The 18,065-nt window shown below is 48.4% G+C and overlaps 1 protein-coding gene and 1 long non-coding RNA gene across 7 annotated transcripts in view; one reads left to right on the forward strand and one right to left on the reverse strand.

Annotated features, from left to right (window-relative positions):
* The window catches only part of LOC147679019 (solute carrier family 2, facilitated glucose transporter member 11-like), a 608,312-nt gene extending 604,728 nt beyond the window's left edge, over positions 1-3,584 (forward strand). For all 6 annotated transcript variants that reach the window (XM_086942755.1, XM_086942758.1, XM_086942754.1 and 3 more), the window contains one exon: positions 1,205-3,584. In XM_086942755.1, coding sequence (XP_086798881.1) covers positions 1,205-1,411 — 207 coding nt within the window. In that variant the 3' untranslated portion in view covers positions 1,412-3,584. The remainder of the gene's footprint in view (positions 1-1,204) is intronic.
* Positions 1-18,065, reverse strand: part of LOC147679022 (uncharacterized) — a 258,997-nt gene that overhangs the window by 171,376 nt on the left and 69,556 nt on the right. The window lies entirely within an intron of this gene.

Raw genomic sequence — 18,065 nt, forward strand, 5'->3', positions numbered from 1 at the left:
AGGACAAGTGATCCTTTTTCCAATTGATGAGACATACCCAAGGCTGTGCCAGAAAACTGGCCCCGAAAACGGAACAGCAAATATGTTCCAGTACAGCATGTACTGTGAAGTCTATGTCATTCTGGAACTGGGGGTGCAAGCAGATGGGGAGCATATGTTGTGCCCCCCTGAATGCATTCCTATGGCGGGGACAGTGTGGCCCTGTGGGGCCTCCTTTGTTTCCCCACCACTGCCCTTTTCATGGCAGACTCACACCCATGTAAAGGCTGGCAGTAGGGAAACACATCAAATGCTGAGTGGGACTGCACCTTTTCCACTCAGCATGCTATATTGGGTCTCCGCCACACAACCGCCAGGGAACTGTAGTTCATTGGTGCAGCTAACTGTCCATCACTGGAACAACACAGAGTGTTGTCATCTGGCGGATGGTGGACCTCAGGTGGTGCATCACCACGATTGCAGCAGTCGAAAGACCACTGAACTCGTAAATGGGCCCTTAGTCTTTATCTTTGGAATATGGGCCTGAATATTTAGTCGTTTTTTTTCTGCTAACGTAGGCAAGACAAGGCAAATGTCTATTTCCCTGCATGCCTTTCTCCTCTGTAGCGGACAGTGCCACGGGCATATTATCAAGAGCAGTGTTAAAATTAGCGTTGGTTTAGCGGCCGAAAACTGCAGCTAAAGCGGCGATAATGGTCTTGATAATATGCCCTGGAGAATTCCAATAGAAGCCTATGTTCACACCAGAACATGGACTTCTATTGGAATTCTCCAGGGTGTATTATCAATCCCATTATCGCCGCTTTAGCTGCAGTTTTTCTGCCGCTAAATCGACGATAATTTTTAACTCCGCTCTTGATAATATGCCCCTTAGTTTCACCTTGAAAGGTCCAATGTTACACAATTCACAGAATCACAGTATTCAGAAATGTGAACCTTGACAAATTGAAGCCTCCCTACTAAAATCATAACCTTTAATGTCTAAATGTAATGTCATGACATGCCATTCCATTCCATGACATAGTGATACAATATTTTATTGTGATATATGTTATGAAGCTCTGCTGAGATGTGATGTGTTTTACATTGGGTTTTTGTGCTATTTTCGTTATATTTGTAAACTTCAACTTAGTAACAATGTTTGGCTGAAAAGAAGGCCTTATGACTATTCTGAATTGCCTCTCCCCCTTCTCTTTGTCTTCAGAAGAGCTTTGGCCAATTATGCTTCGTTCTATTTCTGGGCTGCATCGTCGCCACTGGGATATTTATCTTCCTGTTTCTACCTGAGACAAAGGGAAAATCCATCACAGAAATCACAGATGACTTTAGTAAGATACAGTGTGGACAGATATGCTTCAAGGGCACCAAAGAGGCGACCGAGCCTGAACACATCACCTGCACCAAGTTCTGAGTCACCTGGAATTACGAATATGGACAAGGATGTTTGATACATGAGACACCGGGCTGAACCGTGGCCCTGATGTTGACGCAGAAGGACCAGCTACCTTGAAACAGACCTAAAGACCCCTGCAATTTCCAGAGGTTGCCAATATGATATCTACTGTGCATTGATGCCCAGCTTTCTTTTATGAAAGCACATGGTGGCTCCTAAGAAAAACTTGGCCACTGCACTGAATTATTATTTTTCTTACACATTAAGCCCTAATGACTTTTCCACCACTTAATGCTGATATTCCAACAGTTGTCCTCTTAGAATGGTGGTAGAGATGTAATCCAGAATTGAGACAGATGGGGCATGGTGCAACTTATGTAGACAGTGGAATAATATTGCAACGTCCTTGGGACAATCTTAATAGCAAACTATCACTGATCTTTACTTGAAATGAGATGTCTCTTCAGTTTAGTCAGAAAGCTCAAATACCTGACTTTTGTTATACATCTTTTGATGATTAAACATTGATGTTAGCTTTTCTGTATGATTGTAGAAAAGCCAACTGGTCCTTCATTTCCAAATGGTCAGCCACAGGTATCTAGTTTTTGACCATATTTATGACCACATATTTGACTGGGGTCTGTTCACACACAGCATAATCTGCACATACATCCATTTAAACATTCCAAACTGAGTGCTGCTATACCTTTCCCAAGTCACTAGTGAATTATCAGGTTATTTTTAGGGTATTGTGTAATATAACTGCTTTTATGTGAAAATATGTGGAATGCCGAATGAAACGTCACCCAGGCAATGATATTCTCTATGTTGGACTATTGTAATAACCTATGCCTTGGGACCGATAAGACTGTGATCAGACATCTTTACGTGGTCCAAAACTCTGCCGACAGGCTCATCTTCTGGCATCCCATACAGTCTTCTGCATCTGGTCTTCTCCATGATCTACATGGGCTCACAGTAGACAACACACTAACTTTAAGGCACTCCTGACTGTGGTTCCTGCAAAAACTAGTAATCCCCTACCAACCTCTACGTTCCAGAAACCAATCCCTTTTCACAGATCCCAGAGCTAGAGGCACCCAGATGGGTAGCTGCTCCTTCTCTTTTTTGGGCATAAATTGTGGAATACTCTCCCTTTATCTCCTAGAGGCTGCACCTGGTTATTTTAGGTCAGCATTTAAGGTGGTTGTATGACATTACAACGCGGGCTTTTACCCCACATGCCATTACAACACGGGGATTACAACAAAAGTTGTTACAATGACTTTCTCTGGAGGGCGCTGGATAGTGGAATAGTTTAATTTTCTATTCCAACTCCAGCCCACGCTGACAGTAGGGAAGGTGTTGGATAGAAAATTATACTATTTCCTATCCAACAGCTCCCTCCAGCGAAAGTCGTTGTAATGACTTTCGTTGTAATCCCTGCGATGTAATGGCAGTGCGGGGTAATCCTCGCGTTGGTATGGCTGTTCCCAATTTAAGGCTGTTGAACCTGTTCCTAAGCGCTGGGAAACCCTATGGGTAGCTATACACTATACAAGAACTCAATAATAATAATGGAGATCAGCAAAACCATGTGAATTGACATAAGCTTTAAAAACTCTGTGTGCTTCAGTCTTGTCCTGGTGTGTTTGCCAAAGTTATATCCTTAGTACAATGTAGTACAGTACAGTACAAGGCATATCACTGATCAAACAAAACATTACATGTTATCACACCTCTACCCCACCTCAGAAAATAGCGTTATCACTTAAGTGAGGAATGTGGGCCTTGGAAGGAGTAAATACCTTCCCATCCACCCATCTTGATGTGGGTCATTCTAGTGTTGTAAATCAATGTGTGGTGATGTGAGTGGTGGTGGTGTGTGGCTACTGTGTCTATTTTGTGGCAGATGTTTTTTTCCCTCATGCAGAAGGTGTTCTTACATTTTACATCTTGTGTTGAAGTGTTGCAGCTCCGTAATTTTCTACTATGTGCCTCATTACGACGATCTCATCATTAAGTGCAGTAATACCACAAACATTAAATACCAAAGCAATGCAGCATTTACTAGGTACAAATTACCCCTCATTTAGAGTTCCACACTCAGAACTTGAGGGCAACCACTGTAATGCCATATTTTCCTCTGTTCTAAGCAGCAAAACTCTGAATAAAGTGGTCCATCATACACAAATGTTGTCAGGTTTTGTTTGTGTGATTTATGCAGAGATAAACGTCCGGGTGTAGAATTTGTAAACCAATGTTATTCCAGATTTGGGCTCATACACCTGTTAGCGCCCAAACTTGGATTTCTGTCACACTCCTAGTGAGAGTCTAAGTGACTTCTTTGCAAAAGCCGATCCTCAAAGATTACTGCTCTGTTTCTTTCTGAGCTTTTGGTCACTTTATGATGTTTTCCCGCTCCACGACCTATGGTTGTTTCAGTTGTCTGTCATTTTCTCTTCTATGGTGCAGCACTTTCCTCCAACCTGCGTAGCATCACACTGGCATTTGAGCTGACTCCTCCTTGATGTAACATCTCTATATCCTTGCTTTGGTGACATTACCCCTATGCTCAGAGAGCTAAAACGTGATTGATCGCCCCAGGTTCCACCTGTGACTTCAAATTATGGGAGGTCCCTTTTATGAAAAGAGGGTCAGCCAAAGCAAATATATTACCTAGACACAAAGAAACTAGAGTGTCTTATTACCCTCACAATCAGGAACTACCAGGGCTTGGTACATCATAAGAGGAAACACTAGGGGATATAATTTATATAAAGTCCGGTCATCTCCATGAATAAAATCACCAAACATCGTCTTTAGCAGCTTGGTGAAGCAGCCAAGCTAAGTAACCCTTCAATACAGCACACAATGTGAACCCTATGGTCCAAAGCACCTCCTGTCGCTGGAGGAGACAGCAACCATGCCTGGCACGGGGCTGGGGGGAGGGGAGAGGAGAGGCGGGATCTGTTTGCCAGGCACTCCCTGGTGGCAAACTCAGTTCAGTCCCTGCATCTGCTGACTTAATTAGCCTGGTCCAGTGGAGTAGCAAACAAATAGAGAATCAACTAGGGAAATAAGGCTTGAGGCCAGTAGGATGGTATCTGAAGATGCCTTGAGTTAGAAAACCACAGATAAATATTGTGATGATGATGAAAGTTTTACCTTTTGAAGAGAAGTGGGAACGTAATTTCTGCCATGAATATTATTTCCATCCGAAGAATTCCCACCATTTCAATTTCCACCTCGACGCTTCAGCACAACATTGGCCATTCTTCAGTGGGTAGCAGGCCTGGCAAGCAAGGTGTCTGTGGGGCCACACCCTCACCATATTTAGAGCATTCCTGGTCCTGGTGCCAGATCCTCAACTCCCTGCTCAGATCTGAGCGTCCGGGCAGGGTGGGGAGGGGGGCTTGATCCCAAGATACTCCATGTCCCTTCTCAAGCCTAGGACTCTGAAAAGAAGATGCAAATTCCAATATAGTGTTTCTTCTTTATTATAAGTAAGATGTATCCAAATAAACAACCGGCCAGAGGGACAGCAGACAGTAACTGAACCTCAACCATTGAAAGAAGAACTACATAGACTTTGCAATGAAGGGGTGATTGAACCCATCAAGGCATCGGATTGGTTAAGTCCGATTGTTTTAGCTAAACAACCTAATGGCAAAATTAGGATGTGCATTGATTTAAGAGACGTGAACGATAAAATTTGGGTTGACCGCCATCCTCTTCCCCGAATAAATGAGTTATTGGCCACTGTGAAAGGGGATACACATTTTACTACCTTGGATCTATCAAATGAGTACCACCAAACCTTATTGCATGAAGACTCCAAGCATATCACATCTTTCATTACTCCTGAAGGAGCTTTTCAATTTATACGCATGCCTTTTGGGTTGGCGTCAGCTTCGGCTGTATTTCAAAGGGTGATGCAGTCGGTTCAGTCTGGCTTAGATAAAGTGGTAGTATTTCAGGATGATGTTTTAGTTTGGGGAGAAAATTAATCCGATCATGATTGCAATCTAGGAAAAGTTCTCAAGAAACTAGTGGATGCGGGTCTAACAGTGGCTAGGGAAAAATGCAAATTTTGCATCAGGGAGGTTGAGTATCTAGGTCACACGTGGTCCAATGAGGGTGTCAAACCCAAACAAAATTTGGTAGAGGCGATTGAGAAAGCACAGGCTCCAAAGGATAAGGACCAGATAAGGTCATTTCTTGGCCTTGCCAAATATTATTCTAAGTTTGTACGTCATTTCTCAGACAGAGTGTATGCATTAAGGAAATTGATGAAGAAAGGGGTCAAATTTGAATGGTCAGTTGCATTTCAACAACGTTTTGACTCCATCAAGAAATGCATTGCAAACGCTGTCTCTCTGAAACCTTTTGATCCTGCCGATCAAATTATTGTTTCTACGGATGCCAGTAACTATGGTTTGGGTGCTGTACTTATTCAAATACATGATGGTGTAGACAGAGTTGTAGCCTTTGTGTCTAGCACATTGAAGGGTGCGGAAATCACTTATTCTACAATTGAGAAGGAAGCTCTAGCCTGTTGGTGGGGCGTGCAGTATTTCAGAATGTTTGTATGGGGAAACCATTTTCAATTGCATACAGATCATAAACCCTTGATTGATCTTTTTTCTACAAAGGGAGCAAGCAAAGCTACTCCGAGGATAGCCTAATGGTTGTATCGCTTTCAGGAATATGTGTTTGACATTAAATATATTCCTGGTGCAAAGAATGTAAATGTGGATTATGTATCAAGGTTAGCTTTGGAGGTTTGACAAGATTTTAAGGAGGATGATTGAATTGTAGCTGAGGTGGAGGACCTATGCAGTGCCATTAGTCGAGCAGATTGGAAAAAGGCTTTAGATGAGGATGACGTTTTAGGGAAAGTAAAAGATGTTTTGAGTGATGAACAGCGTTGGAAAGCACATAAGGACCTGTTGCCATTCAAGCTGGTATGGTCAGAATTTAATGTCATTGATGATTTACTTAGTAGAGGAGATAGGTTGGTAGTGCCTGTTAGCATAAGGGAAAGGTTGTTAAAGATTTTGCATGAGGGACATGGAGGTATGTCAGCTTTGAAAAGAAAGTGTAAGGAGAATTTCTGGTGAGCAGGCATGGATATTCAAATGGAATGCTTTGTCCGTGATTGCATTGCGTGTGCATGTAGTGACAAGACTCATTGTTCTAGGGAGACTAAAATCGTGTCATCCTCATTGCCCAAGGGTCCCTGGGAGAAGTTAGCTATAGACATTTGCGGACCTTTTGATATTCTGGGTGTATCAGAGAGATTTGAAATAGTCATGATTGACTATTTTTCTAAGTGGCCTGAGATTGCTTAAGTGAAGGAGATTAAATCTCATAATGTGATTTCCTTCTGTGAGGATATTTTTAGAAGAGAAGGGTGTCCAGCTGAAATCATCACGGGTAATGGACCACAATTTATTTCAGATGAGTTTAAGTCCTTTTTGGGTAGATGGGCTATAAAGCACAGCACCACTCCTCTTTATCATCCAAGGGGTAATGGTCTTGTTGAACGCTTCAATAGAGTGTTAGTAGAATGTGTTCAGTTGGCATGCACTAATGGAAAACCTTGGCGGGATCATGTTAGGAATATGTTGTGGTCGTATCACATTCTGTAACTAAAGAAACACCTTTTTCTCTTCTTAAGGGAAGCGTTCCTTGTTCTCAAGCTGTGCCAGCATGGATGTGCAGAGCTGGTAAACATGAGGTAGATTTTGGAAAATTAAAAGAGAGGGTACAGAGGTATCAAAAGGATTATTGTGATCGCCATAATAAGAACATTGTCATGCCCAAGCGCGTCTTTACTCAAGGCATGTTTGTCAGAGTATTTGTGGGTGATAAATCCAGAACGGGTTGTTCGAAATGGTCATCTCCAAAAAAAGTGGTGTGGGTAAAGGGAAACAGTGTGATGTTAGAAGACGGAAATTGGTGGAACACAAGAAAAATTTCATTGTGTTCTGATACTGTGCTGAAAGTGTTTGCAAGATCTCATCAAAGAGCGTGTTCTCATTTTGGTGGGATGCTTGACAGAAAGGAATCATCTGCTCACGCTTGTGATGTTTCCAATACCTTGATTAGAAGATCTTCAGAACGTTGTCATGTAAGACCTAAAAAATTTGATGACTATGTGTGTGCATAGAAATATTTCTTTATTGTCAAAAGGTATTATTTGTTGTTTTTTTTATTTTATTTATTTTAAGAAGGGAGATGTGTTATATTTTACATGCAAGTTGTTTCTTTATGAATTGTGTTGTACATGTAGAACCTACTTGTTTGGGTGACCAGCCTGCCAGAGCCATCCCACTTATCCAGGCTGCGGTGTGAGATGGACCATGGGCAGATGCGGTGCAGTTTACACGTGAAAAGATAGAAGGGGCAGGATGTGTGGTCCAATATGTCATGTGCTGCGCTCATACTTACAATCGCAAGAAAATGACAGGATTGAATGTGCTGAATTATTTACAAGTGCTTAAATCCGCAGATTGAGTACTTTTTTCCCATAGTCAGCTAATCAATGTTAACCGTTAGATTATTTTTTCAGTTTTCGCTCCTTTTCAGAGAAACATCAATTTTTACTCTGATTTTATTTGGTTCAACTAGAATTGTGTTCATTTTGTTAAATTGCGCCTGTACCTATTTCCATAGCTGTTCTAATTTCTTCATTGGCTTAGTTCTCCTCTCTCTGGCATTATCATGTGTTGGGTCATTTCTTCACTGATGTAAAACCATCAAAAGGGAAGGGTCAGGGAGAGGATTTCGAAATTCCAGAATCTGGCCAAATGACCTCGGCTCAGTTCAACTTGAAACGCTCTGTTTGTAGTTAGAGCAGCTTTGTTTCTTGTCAAACCCTTGAAATGACGCGGGTGCAATGCCCTGCTGGTGGGGGAAGAGCAATCCTTTTTGGGTCTGTGGTCTGACTTGTCAACGCATTTGAAAGATTCACTCAGACTAAAGACTGGACCTGGTTTAACACAAAAACATTAAAACCAGGCCTCGGTAAATGGTCGTTCAGTCACTCCACGGCTTGCACGTGGAATTAAGTTATTGAGATTCGTTTCCAATCCTGCTGGAAAAAATATAAATGTTAATAGAAAATTGTCGTTCATATAGTCAAAATACAAATACACATGATAAAAACTGACTTGGACAAACGCATTTAAAAATGTGTAACCTGTCCCTACCCGTACATAACGTTAATAATTCACTAACACGTGCAAAAAACATAAGAGAAAGACTGAATGCATACTGAGTTATACATGTTCCTTTCCTAGGATCGTCAGTGATTGGATCTTACCGGAATTAGGGACATTTCAAAGTCTACATAGAAGGCATGGGGCCTGATTCACAAAGGGCCATCACACGGGGGAAGAGTCCGCGCCAGGGGCGGATTCACCACGATTCTCATGGTGGAGATTCCGCCCTGAGTGCGCACACTCCCCCACCACAGCGGGGCCTCCGCCATCAGTGTCCATCTCTCCCATGGAATTCTTAAAATGTAATATGTGTGCAAGGTTGCAAGAGTCACACCTGGTCTGTGTAGCTGGGATGGGATATGGGGCCTTGCAGACAGTGAGTCTCATTGTTTTCCATGCAGCAGACATGTATGAAGCGGGAAACATCATTAACAACGAAGGCAGTACTACGCGTAACGTTTACAACGAGGCACTTACCACGTAAACGTCTTTCCAACGCGTATGCCTTCAATGATCGTCTCTACCACGAACAAAAAAAAAAATGTAGGATTAAAAAGGGGTGTTGGGGGGGTCTCCCCCCATAAAAAATTGATCCCGACGTGCCGAAGGAAACAGCGTCGTAAGAGAGGAAGCGGAATAAACTTCCGCTTCCTCTTTACGACGTAAGAGCGACGTGATAAAGATGATGAGGGGAAAACGAATTCCGTGGTAACGCATGCGTGGAAAAGGCATGCGTTGCAACGGAATTCGTGGTAACGTCATATAACCGTATGAAGCAGCTCAGAGTCTGCGTGAAGAGAGGGTGACATGGCTGTGCTGCAGCGCCTTACATTGGGATGATGAATGAAGGTCTTACCTACGCTTCTCTGGCTGATAAGGACTTCGTGCAGAGCGGCATAAAATGGAGCAGGGATTCATCCCGCCTTGTTTGCAGTCGTAGATGCCTCGCTATTCTTTGGGCAATTTCTAGTAAAAGTTTAACTGTCAAGATGCCCAGTCTGAATTTAATGAACAATTACTTTTTGTCTGTTGGAAAGATGCTAGCTAAAAAAAAGCTTTCACGGATGTGTTAGGTTTGACCATAAGAAACCATGTCCTCAATGAACCACGCTCTCTCATGCAGGCCGGAGCTTGCCCTTTAACAGCTGTGGGGTTGAGGGAGCCATTGCCCCTGTGTTATTCCAGAAGCCCTCACAGCCTCGGGCCAGAAGGGTTGAACCATGTGGGGCGGGGGGGAGGGAAGGGGGGTATCGCTTTATCACTCACATTTCGAACATGTCTTTTCTATTGAAGGGCAGTGTAATGTTGCCTGTTAGGGCGACCCCACGTTTGTAGCCCCTTCAGGGGTGCCAAGACACCCCCCCTCATGACGTAGCCGAAATGGGCCAAGCCAGCGTCCACGCGGGCCGGCACGCAAGGGAGGTAATAAATAGACCAGGGCTCTGGGCGTGAGCTAGTGTAGTTACTGGCCACAAGCGTAACTTCATGTGTGCGAGTGAACTCATTGCCAAGGCCCCCCGCATGACACAACACTGGTGACGAGGAGGTCTCGCCAACCCGCCACGCCCACTCGTGCCCCAACGCTGCTGTCTAGGACCCAGCCAGCTGTGTGACCCCGAGTGGCCTACCTCGTCTGCCGACTCCCACCACGTGGGGCTGTGCCTCCCTGGGTCGCGAGGGTGTTTGGGTTTTCCCCGCACCCTGCTCCGACTTGGCCCATCCGCCGAGCGCTGCCTCCACATCGCCAGTGCTCGGTCTCCTCACACCAACTGCTGCAGCCGCCCGTCCCGCACGCTGGCTGCGCATGCGCGCACACTCGGCTACGGCCCGGACCATCCCTCGGCCTACGGACAAGCCGCAACGTGAAAGGTGATCGTGCTGTACGCTCCGACGTCTGAAGCTGCCCCTCTGCCCAGCGGCGCCTTCCCCATGTACCCGCCAAACTGCATAGCTTCCCCGGCATCGCCGCTCTCATAAGCGGAGGGAAAGAAAAGGATCCAAATCCGACGCCGAGACCCCTGCCACTCCTCACGCATCTCGCGTGTGCGTGTGCCTGTCTAGGACTGCATAGCCATCTCCCTGTCTATTTCCCACAGCTTTGGATCAGTGGGACCCGCAGCACACCCCACCTACTGCGCCCAGTCCTAGGTGCGCTCCACCAAGTGGACAGGCCTTCCTTTGTCCTCCACGCCGATCTCCTGCAGTCATGACCACTGTGCCTCCTTTGGAACCCTTCACCGTTACCGGCCCCCCACCGTCGCAGGTTCCGAGATGGGAGAAGTGGGTGGAACAGCTGGAGAACTACTTTGAAGCGGCGCAAATCGTGGCCCCTCGGCGGCGCGCCATGCTGCTACACCTTGGAGGTGCGGAGATACTCGACATCTCGAAAGACGTCAGAGAAGGTGGGCCACCCAGAAACTACGCCACAATGCGCGACGCAATCACCACATATTTTGAGCCCTTCACAAGCACCGACTACTCCCGGAAGAGCCGTCTATGTGTTCTACCTGAGGTTCAAGAAGCTAGCCAGCACATGCACCCTCCCAGATGCGGACGACGAGATCCGCACCCAATTCATCCAGGGCTGCGCGCCTCGAAACTGCGCAAGAGGGTTTTACAGGAAGACAACATGCCCATGCGAGAAATCCTCACACTCGGGCGCTCGAAGGAGCCGCCCATATGGAATCCAAGCCGGCCGTTGCAATCAAGATGGAGCCAGTGTGCGCCCTACAGACCGACGCTCCAGATGCCCACCCAAGAAACCACGACGAGGGGCTCCCAAGCCAACTCAGTCGTCGCACGGCTGTGCCTGTGCGTGGTGCAGAGGCCCGACACCCCACAGTGGAGCCTGCCCAGCACAAGGCAAGACCTGCAGTGCCTGCGGTAAAGTCAACCACTTCGCAAGTGTGTGCCGGTCAACACTGAAGAAAAAGCAGAATGGCCCACCCCGGAGAGTGAGAACGGTGGAACTACCCCCTGGCAGTCCTGCCAGCAGCGACATGGACGACGACGAAGCGGACGCCGCCTTCTGTCCATGTTGTTTGGATGCTAAATACCCTATCGGCCAAGCCATCGACAGCACCCATGTGCACCGTCAATGTGCAGGACCAAGTAGTAGCAGCTCTGATCAACACCGGGGCGACAATCAACTTGATGGCAGCCAGCATATACCGGACACTAGCGAGTGCCCAAGCCCTTCACCCCACCAGGGTGCAAGTGTACGCCTACGGCACCAGACGTCCGCTTTGCCTGTGTGGAGTGTTCCGAACAGACCTATCCCATGGCGCTACCCACCTGCAGACCAAAGTCTACAGGAAGGTTCCGGATTCCTACTGGGATGCAGAACGGTACAAGACTTGGGGTTAATCCATTTCGCCCTCACTGTCCAAGCCCACAGCCTCGACCATCTGGTGCAAGAGTTCTCAAGCCTGTTTGACGGCATCGGGTGCCTGAAGGGACCAGCCATTCACCTTCATATAGACAAATCTGTTGCCCCAGTGTCTCTACGGCACTGACGCATAGCGTTCCACCTACTGCCTAAGGTGGAGGCAGAACTACTTTTGCTAGAACAAGCAGAAATCATCGAGAGAGTAAGCGGCCCCACCCAGTGGGTGTCACCCACTGTGGTGGCAAGAAACCAAAACAACCAGACGCGGCCCGAATTTGTGTGGACATGCGCATTCCCAATCTCGCTATAAAGCGCGAGCGCCACCTGCCGCCTACTATAGATGACATCATTGGGGAGCTATCCGGCTCAAAGTGGTTCTCAAAGATGGACCTACGGGCAGGGTACCACCCGATTCCCCTCCACCTGGACTCGCGGCCGATCACCACCTTTTCTACTCACGCTGGACTCTGGCAATACACCCGTCTCAACTTCCGGATATCAAGCGCCACAGTGGTATTCCAGAACATCATCCAGAACGTCCTGCAGGGGCTGGACGGCGTCTTGAACGTCAGTGACGATATTTTAGTTCCTGCACCCACACTACACGAACACGTCAGACGCCTCCATGCGGTATTTGCCCAACTTCAAGACGAAGCCTCACCCTCCACCGGGACAAGTGTGACTTTTTGCGGAAGGACATTAGCTTTTTCGGCTACCGGTTTTCTGACCAAGGGATAGGCCCAGACCCAGACAAGGTCAAGGACATCCACGAGGCCCCTGCACCAACATCAGTCACAGCCGTCCGCAGTTTCTCAGGAATGGTCACCTACTGCGGGCGGTTCATAAAAGACCTGTCCGGCCTCACCGGCCCCCTTCGTGACCTCACCAAGTCCTCCAGCACATGGGAGTGTGGACCCGAGCAGCAAGAATTCTTCCAAAAGACCAAAGCCGCGCTCTTCGCGGACACAACCCTAGCCTACTTTGACCCCCGAAATGAGACGCAAATAGTGATGGATGCCAGCCCAACAGGGCCAGGAGTCGTCTTAGTCCAGCAACAAGCCTGTGGAGAGTGGGCCCTCATTGCCTACGTGAGCAGAACCCTTACACCAACGGAACAGCGCTTCTCACAGATCAAAAATGAGGCCATCGCGATCTTGTGGGGGTGCAGACACTTCCTCATCTACCTATACAGACACCAGTTTGTAGTAATAACAGACCACAAACCCCTCATTCCACTGTTCCAAGGCTCTTCCACGCGCCCTCCACCCCGGATCAAAAAGTGGGTGCTCCAGCTCCAGGAATTCCAGTTTACTGTCGAATATCGACCCAGCATCAGAAACCCTGCCGATTTCCTATCACGCCATGCCCGCCCAGTCACTGAAGCGGAAGCGGCAGAAGCCACAGCCACGAAGGAGTACATCTGGATGGTCGTTGAGAGATCCAGGCCGCTCCCGATGTCCCTAGAGGAAGTGGCAAGAGCCACAAAAGACGACGACTGCCTTCAAATCGCCATTCAAGCCATCGCATCTGGGAACTGAAAACGCCTTCAAAGCCCGACCTTGTTCCGCACCCCGAGGCTCAAGCCACGCTGAAGGCATTACACCAAGTCCGAAATGAACTGTCCGTCTCCATGGAAGGTTGTCTTCTGAGAGGACCTCGCCTCGTGCTACCTGAAAGCCTCACTCAACGAGCCGGCCTCCTTGCCCACGGCGCACACCAAGGCATTGTAAAGTCAGAAAGCCACCTTCGGAGCAAACTCTGTTTTCCTGGCTTGGACCGGATCATATAAACTATTGTCCAACGATGCCCCGTGTGTCTGGCGACCAGTCTGCCAAACTGCCCAGCGCCAGTGATCACGGAAGCAGGCCCAACATCCCCGTGGGAACGAGCTAGTGCCAACTTCGGGAGCCTCCCAGGCGGAAAATACATGTTCGTAGTGGTGGATGATTTCTCATGATATCCCGAAGTGGAGATTCTGTCTTCCACCGCAGCCTCAGAAGTCATACCGAAACTGGAAAAGATAATCGCCGCCCACGGCCTCATTGGTGAACTGCGGACCGACAACGGCCCGCCCTTCAACGGCATTGAACTGGACGAATATCTGATGTCTCACGGAATCAAACACCGAAAAAATAACCCCGAGGTGGCCCCAGGCAAACGGGGAACATGAGAGGCTAATGAGGACATTGAACAAGACTATCCAGATAGCCCTGGCAGAGAGCCAAAGTCTTGAGCTAGCCTTCAACCAATTCCTGTGAGAATACCGGCTGACCCCCCACTGCACCACAGGAGTCCCACCAAGCCGTCTCTGTTTTGGCAGGGTAGTCACTGACACGATCCCCCACCACCCTACGTGGGCGGCGCACCTGCTCCTCCGAGCCAGTCCATGGAGCAGAGAGAAAAGACAATTTTGGACGCCTCCCGAAGGAGGAGAGCCGCGGACAGCCCGATTGGTGTTGGGGACAGAGTGCTAGTAGAGGACCGCCACGCAAGGGGAAAATACCGTCTACCTTTTGAGCTGGAGCCCTGGATCATCACCAAAGTTCATCACTGCACCATGGTCACTGCGTCCCGTAGAGGAGAGAGGGTCACCAGGAATGTCTCATTTTTTAAAAGAGCCCCGACGGACGACGGAGAAGAGTTTCAAGAACCAAGAGAGCCCAACCATGACACCTCGCAAGGCTTAGGGAAAATGGCCGAAGAAGACACTCCCCCACTGACCTTCAGCAGAAGGAGCGACCCAATGACCCAGGGCCCGAAAACTTCCCTCCGACAGGAGAACAGAGCTGCTGAGGCATGTCGGAGCCAGACTTTTATATGCTCCAAACCCCGCCAGACAGAAGTACCCAAGGCAGGTTTCACCTGCGCCCCCATCCGAGGCAGTCACAGAAGTCCTGAGACTTTGTTGCCCACTGCCAGCCACAGAAGTAAGGCGAACCTGTGCACCAGCGAAGACCAAGTAAGACTGATCCAAATGTTTGATAATTTGCAGACACTATCATATGTTGTGTAATTTGTTACTACCTTTGTTCCATGGTTTTGCAATGTTTTCAATTTTGGGCAAAGGAGGAATATAATGTTGCCCATGTTAGGGCGAACTCAAGTTTGTAGCCCCTGCAGGGGTGCTAAGACACAACCCCCTCACGACGTAGCCGAAATGGGCCAAGCCAGCGTCTGCGCGGGCCGGCACGCAAGGGAGGTAATAAATAGCCCAGGGCTCTGGGCGTGGGCTAGTCTAGTTACTGGCCACAAACGTAACTTCATGTGTGCGAGTGAATTCATTGCCAGGGCCCAACGCATGACACGACAGGCAGGTCAGGCTTTGTCCATATAGGCACCCAGTATAGCCCAGGTTTAATTAAATGGGCCTCAAGAGAAGTGTGGATGTTTGCTTGCCCTGAAACTTGGTTGAGAATAGCGTGCACCTTAGACTTTGGGAGGCGATAATTGGAGTTTGCTTGGTTCCACCTTCTTCTAGAGGTCTCCCGTCCAAAGTCAGGGCTGGGTCTTCTGGGCTCGAGTTTGAACTGGCGTCATGATGCAGGCTTGGCAGTATGGTCGGCTCCATGTCCTGCACCCTGCCCCCAGGCATTTGATCAGGATGGTCTCTTGTTTTCGCTCGCTGTCTGGTAGTCCTCATTGTCGTTCGGGTCTTTGGAAACTCTGAATAAACTGCTGGCAGGGTCAAGGAGCTGTAGATAGCCGCCTTCAGGGGGTGATGACAGGCCTGGCAGCTCTGGTGCCAGATTGCCCAGTTGCCGCTCTCATCTTGGAGCCCCGACACATGACCTGATAACGGGCTCTACAGAAGATGACCCCATATGGGTACAGGATGGGGGATGGGGCAGGACGGAGGCAGGATACAGCAAAAGTGGGTTAGCTCCCTGGGAGCACAAGCACTCCCTGCAGGTCTCCGTCTGGAGGTGAGGATGGTGGGAGCAGTATTGCAAAGAAGCCTATGGTGACTTAGGCTAAGGCGCTGTAGATGCTGGAGGCTTCTCCTTCTGGAGTGGGCTGTGCCTTTGCTATGCAAGTCTAGTCCTTTCTGACCACTGCCTGCTCCTATCTCTTTAGGCTTAGCTGGGCTCTCTGAGCTCACAGTGGGGCAAAACGAGGTGTAATGCAGGTGGATAGAGATCCTGGATTCCAATTTATTTTAAATCTCCCCAAAAAGATTCTCTGAAGTTTTGAGTGCCTCTGGCTGCTGAGGTTAGCCGGTAATTGCTGTGTGCCAGCCCAGGCCTGCGTGGTAACAGGGGAGGGTGGTGACAGGCACCGTCAAGCAGGCAGGTTGGCTGGTAGAGGGGAGGGGCTGAGTCATAGTGGCACCACAGCAAAAGCTGCACCAGTCACTAAACTGGCCGCTTCCTGGCCTCATGGTCCTCAACCCTGCGCCACGTGGCTAATCACCCATGGTTCTTCATCCGTCACCAGGCAGTAACAGAGACAGTGACAGCCCACGCCTGCTCACCCATACCGCGTCTACCACCTAACCACCTCAGAGGAGGCCACTGGAGGATAGGGGATAGTAAAAGGATGGTGCAGCAGCCCTGGAGCTCCCCACTCTGCTCCTGAACTCTACAGTGGCTTCTGTTTCTGGTTCGAGACAGGAGCGAGCTTACTTCTGTGTAGTGGCAAACTGAGGCCAAAGTAGCTGGCTGTGGCCTGCTTTGTACTCCTTCAGTTTAAGACTTGGCAGTGTAGTAGTCCTGTGTGAGAAGTTGGCCTGGTATATAATGCTCACTAATTCTAGTGATCACTTTGTACCATGCCAAGCAACCCTTATGATGATGGTTGTAATTCAACCTTGTAGACCAGTTATCCTAGTGGTAACGTGGACAAAGCAGTCTTAGGCTAAACTCTGAAAGGCATGTGAAGCCAGCTGTTATACCATACACAACCCCTTGAATACCAAATGAAAGGGACACCACTCAGATATATATTGAAAATATATATTGATTTATTAACTATCAAAATCCCCTGGACTCTTTATGAGCACAGAAGCACAAGCGTTAAATCACAAGACAGTTTAAAATACACAAAAGTTGCACAATATGGATGAGCCCTAGGGGCCACCTAAACCATATACTAAGAAAGTGGTATAAGAGATACCAATAGGATAACTGGTCTACAAGGTTGAATTACAACCATCATCATAAGGGTTGCTTGGCATGGTACAAAGTGATCACTAGAATTAGTGAGCATTATATACCAGGCCAACTTCTCACATTGGTGGCAGCGGTGGGATGTGTACCAGTGCAGGAGCACCGGCGGAGCTGAGTTACCTCACCCACAGGAAGCGGGTGCACAGGGTCGAAGTAGTGTCGGGTTTCGTCACGCTGGTCGAGGGTGCTTGGAGCTGAAGATGCTGCAGGCGGCTCGATGAGAAGAGTTCCGGTGGATCCAAGGGTGGATCTGAAGATGTGAAGACCTGAAAGCAGAGGGGACAATGTTCAAAGTCACTAGCCAGTGACTACCGTGGAACCAGATTGGAACCAGGCGATGTCGGGTGCAAACAGGCGTTGTCGGGTAGCTTCTTTCTGCAGCCACGTGGATACCCGGGGTCGAGGACGTCCAGGAGTCGGTCACGAGCTGTCCCACGTAGGCTTCTCGCTGTTGGCGGTGTCGGCGACCTGATCGGAGCAAACAGGCCTTGGCAAATGCAAGCCACGCAGAAGTTGAAAGATGCTGTTCACTCGGACCAGCAAGGTCAGAGCGGGTGCTCCTTTTCACAGGAGCTTGGGTAGGTCTGGAGCAACCAGACCTGCTGTGTAAATCTTCGGGTTCGTCGCCAAGATGGCCGCTGACCACGTGGCTAGTGGCCGGGATGGCGCGTCGAGTGGCACAATGCAAAAGGGCCCCACGCAGATCGTGGAGATGCTGGAGGGCTGATCTTCGGTGCAAGGGCTGCTCGGTGGTGGGGGTTCTCAATCCCCAAAGCACAACGTCGAGGATGCCTCAGAAGCTGCGCAGTCAGCTGTTCAAGTGTCTTCCAAGAGGTCCGGTCCCACGTCACTCGGTGCCTCCACGGGTCCCTTCTTTGCAGGGACTGTGG

This window comes from Lissotriton vulgaris, chromosome 11 (genome assembly GCF_964263255.1).
Source record: "Lissotriton vulgaris chromosome 11, aLisVul1.2, whole genome shotgun sequence".
NCBI classification, from domain to species: Eukaryota; Metazoa; Chordata; class Amphibia; order Caudata; family Salamandridae; genus Lissotriton; species Lissotriton vulgaris.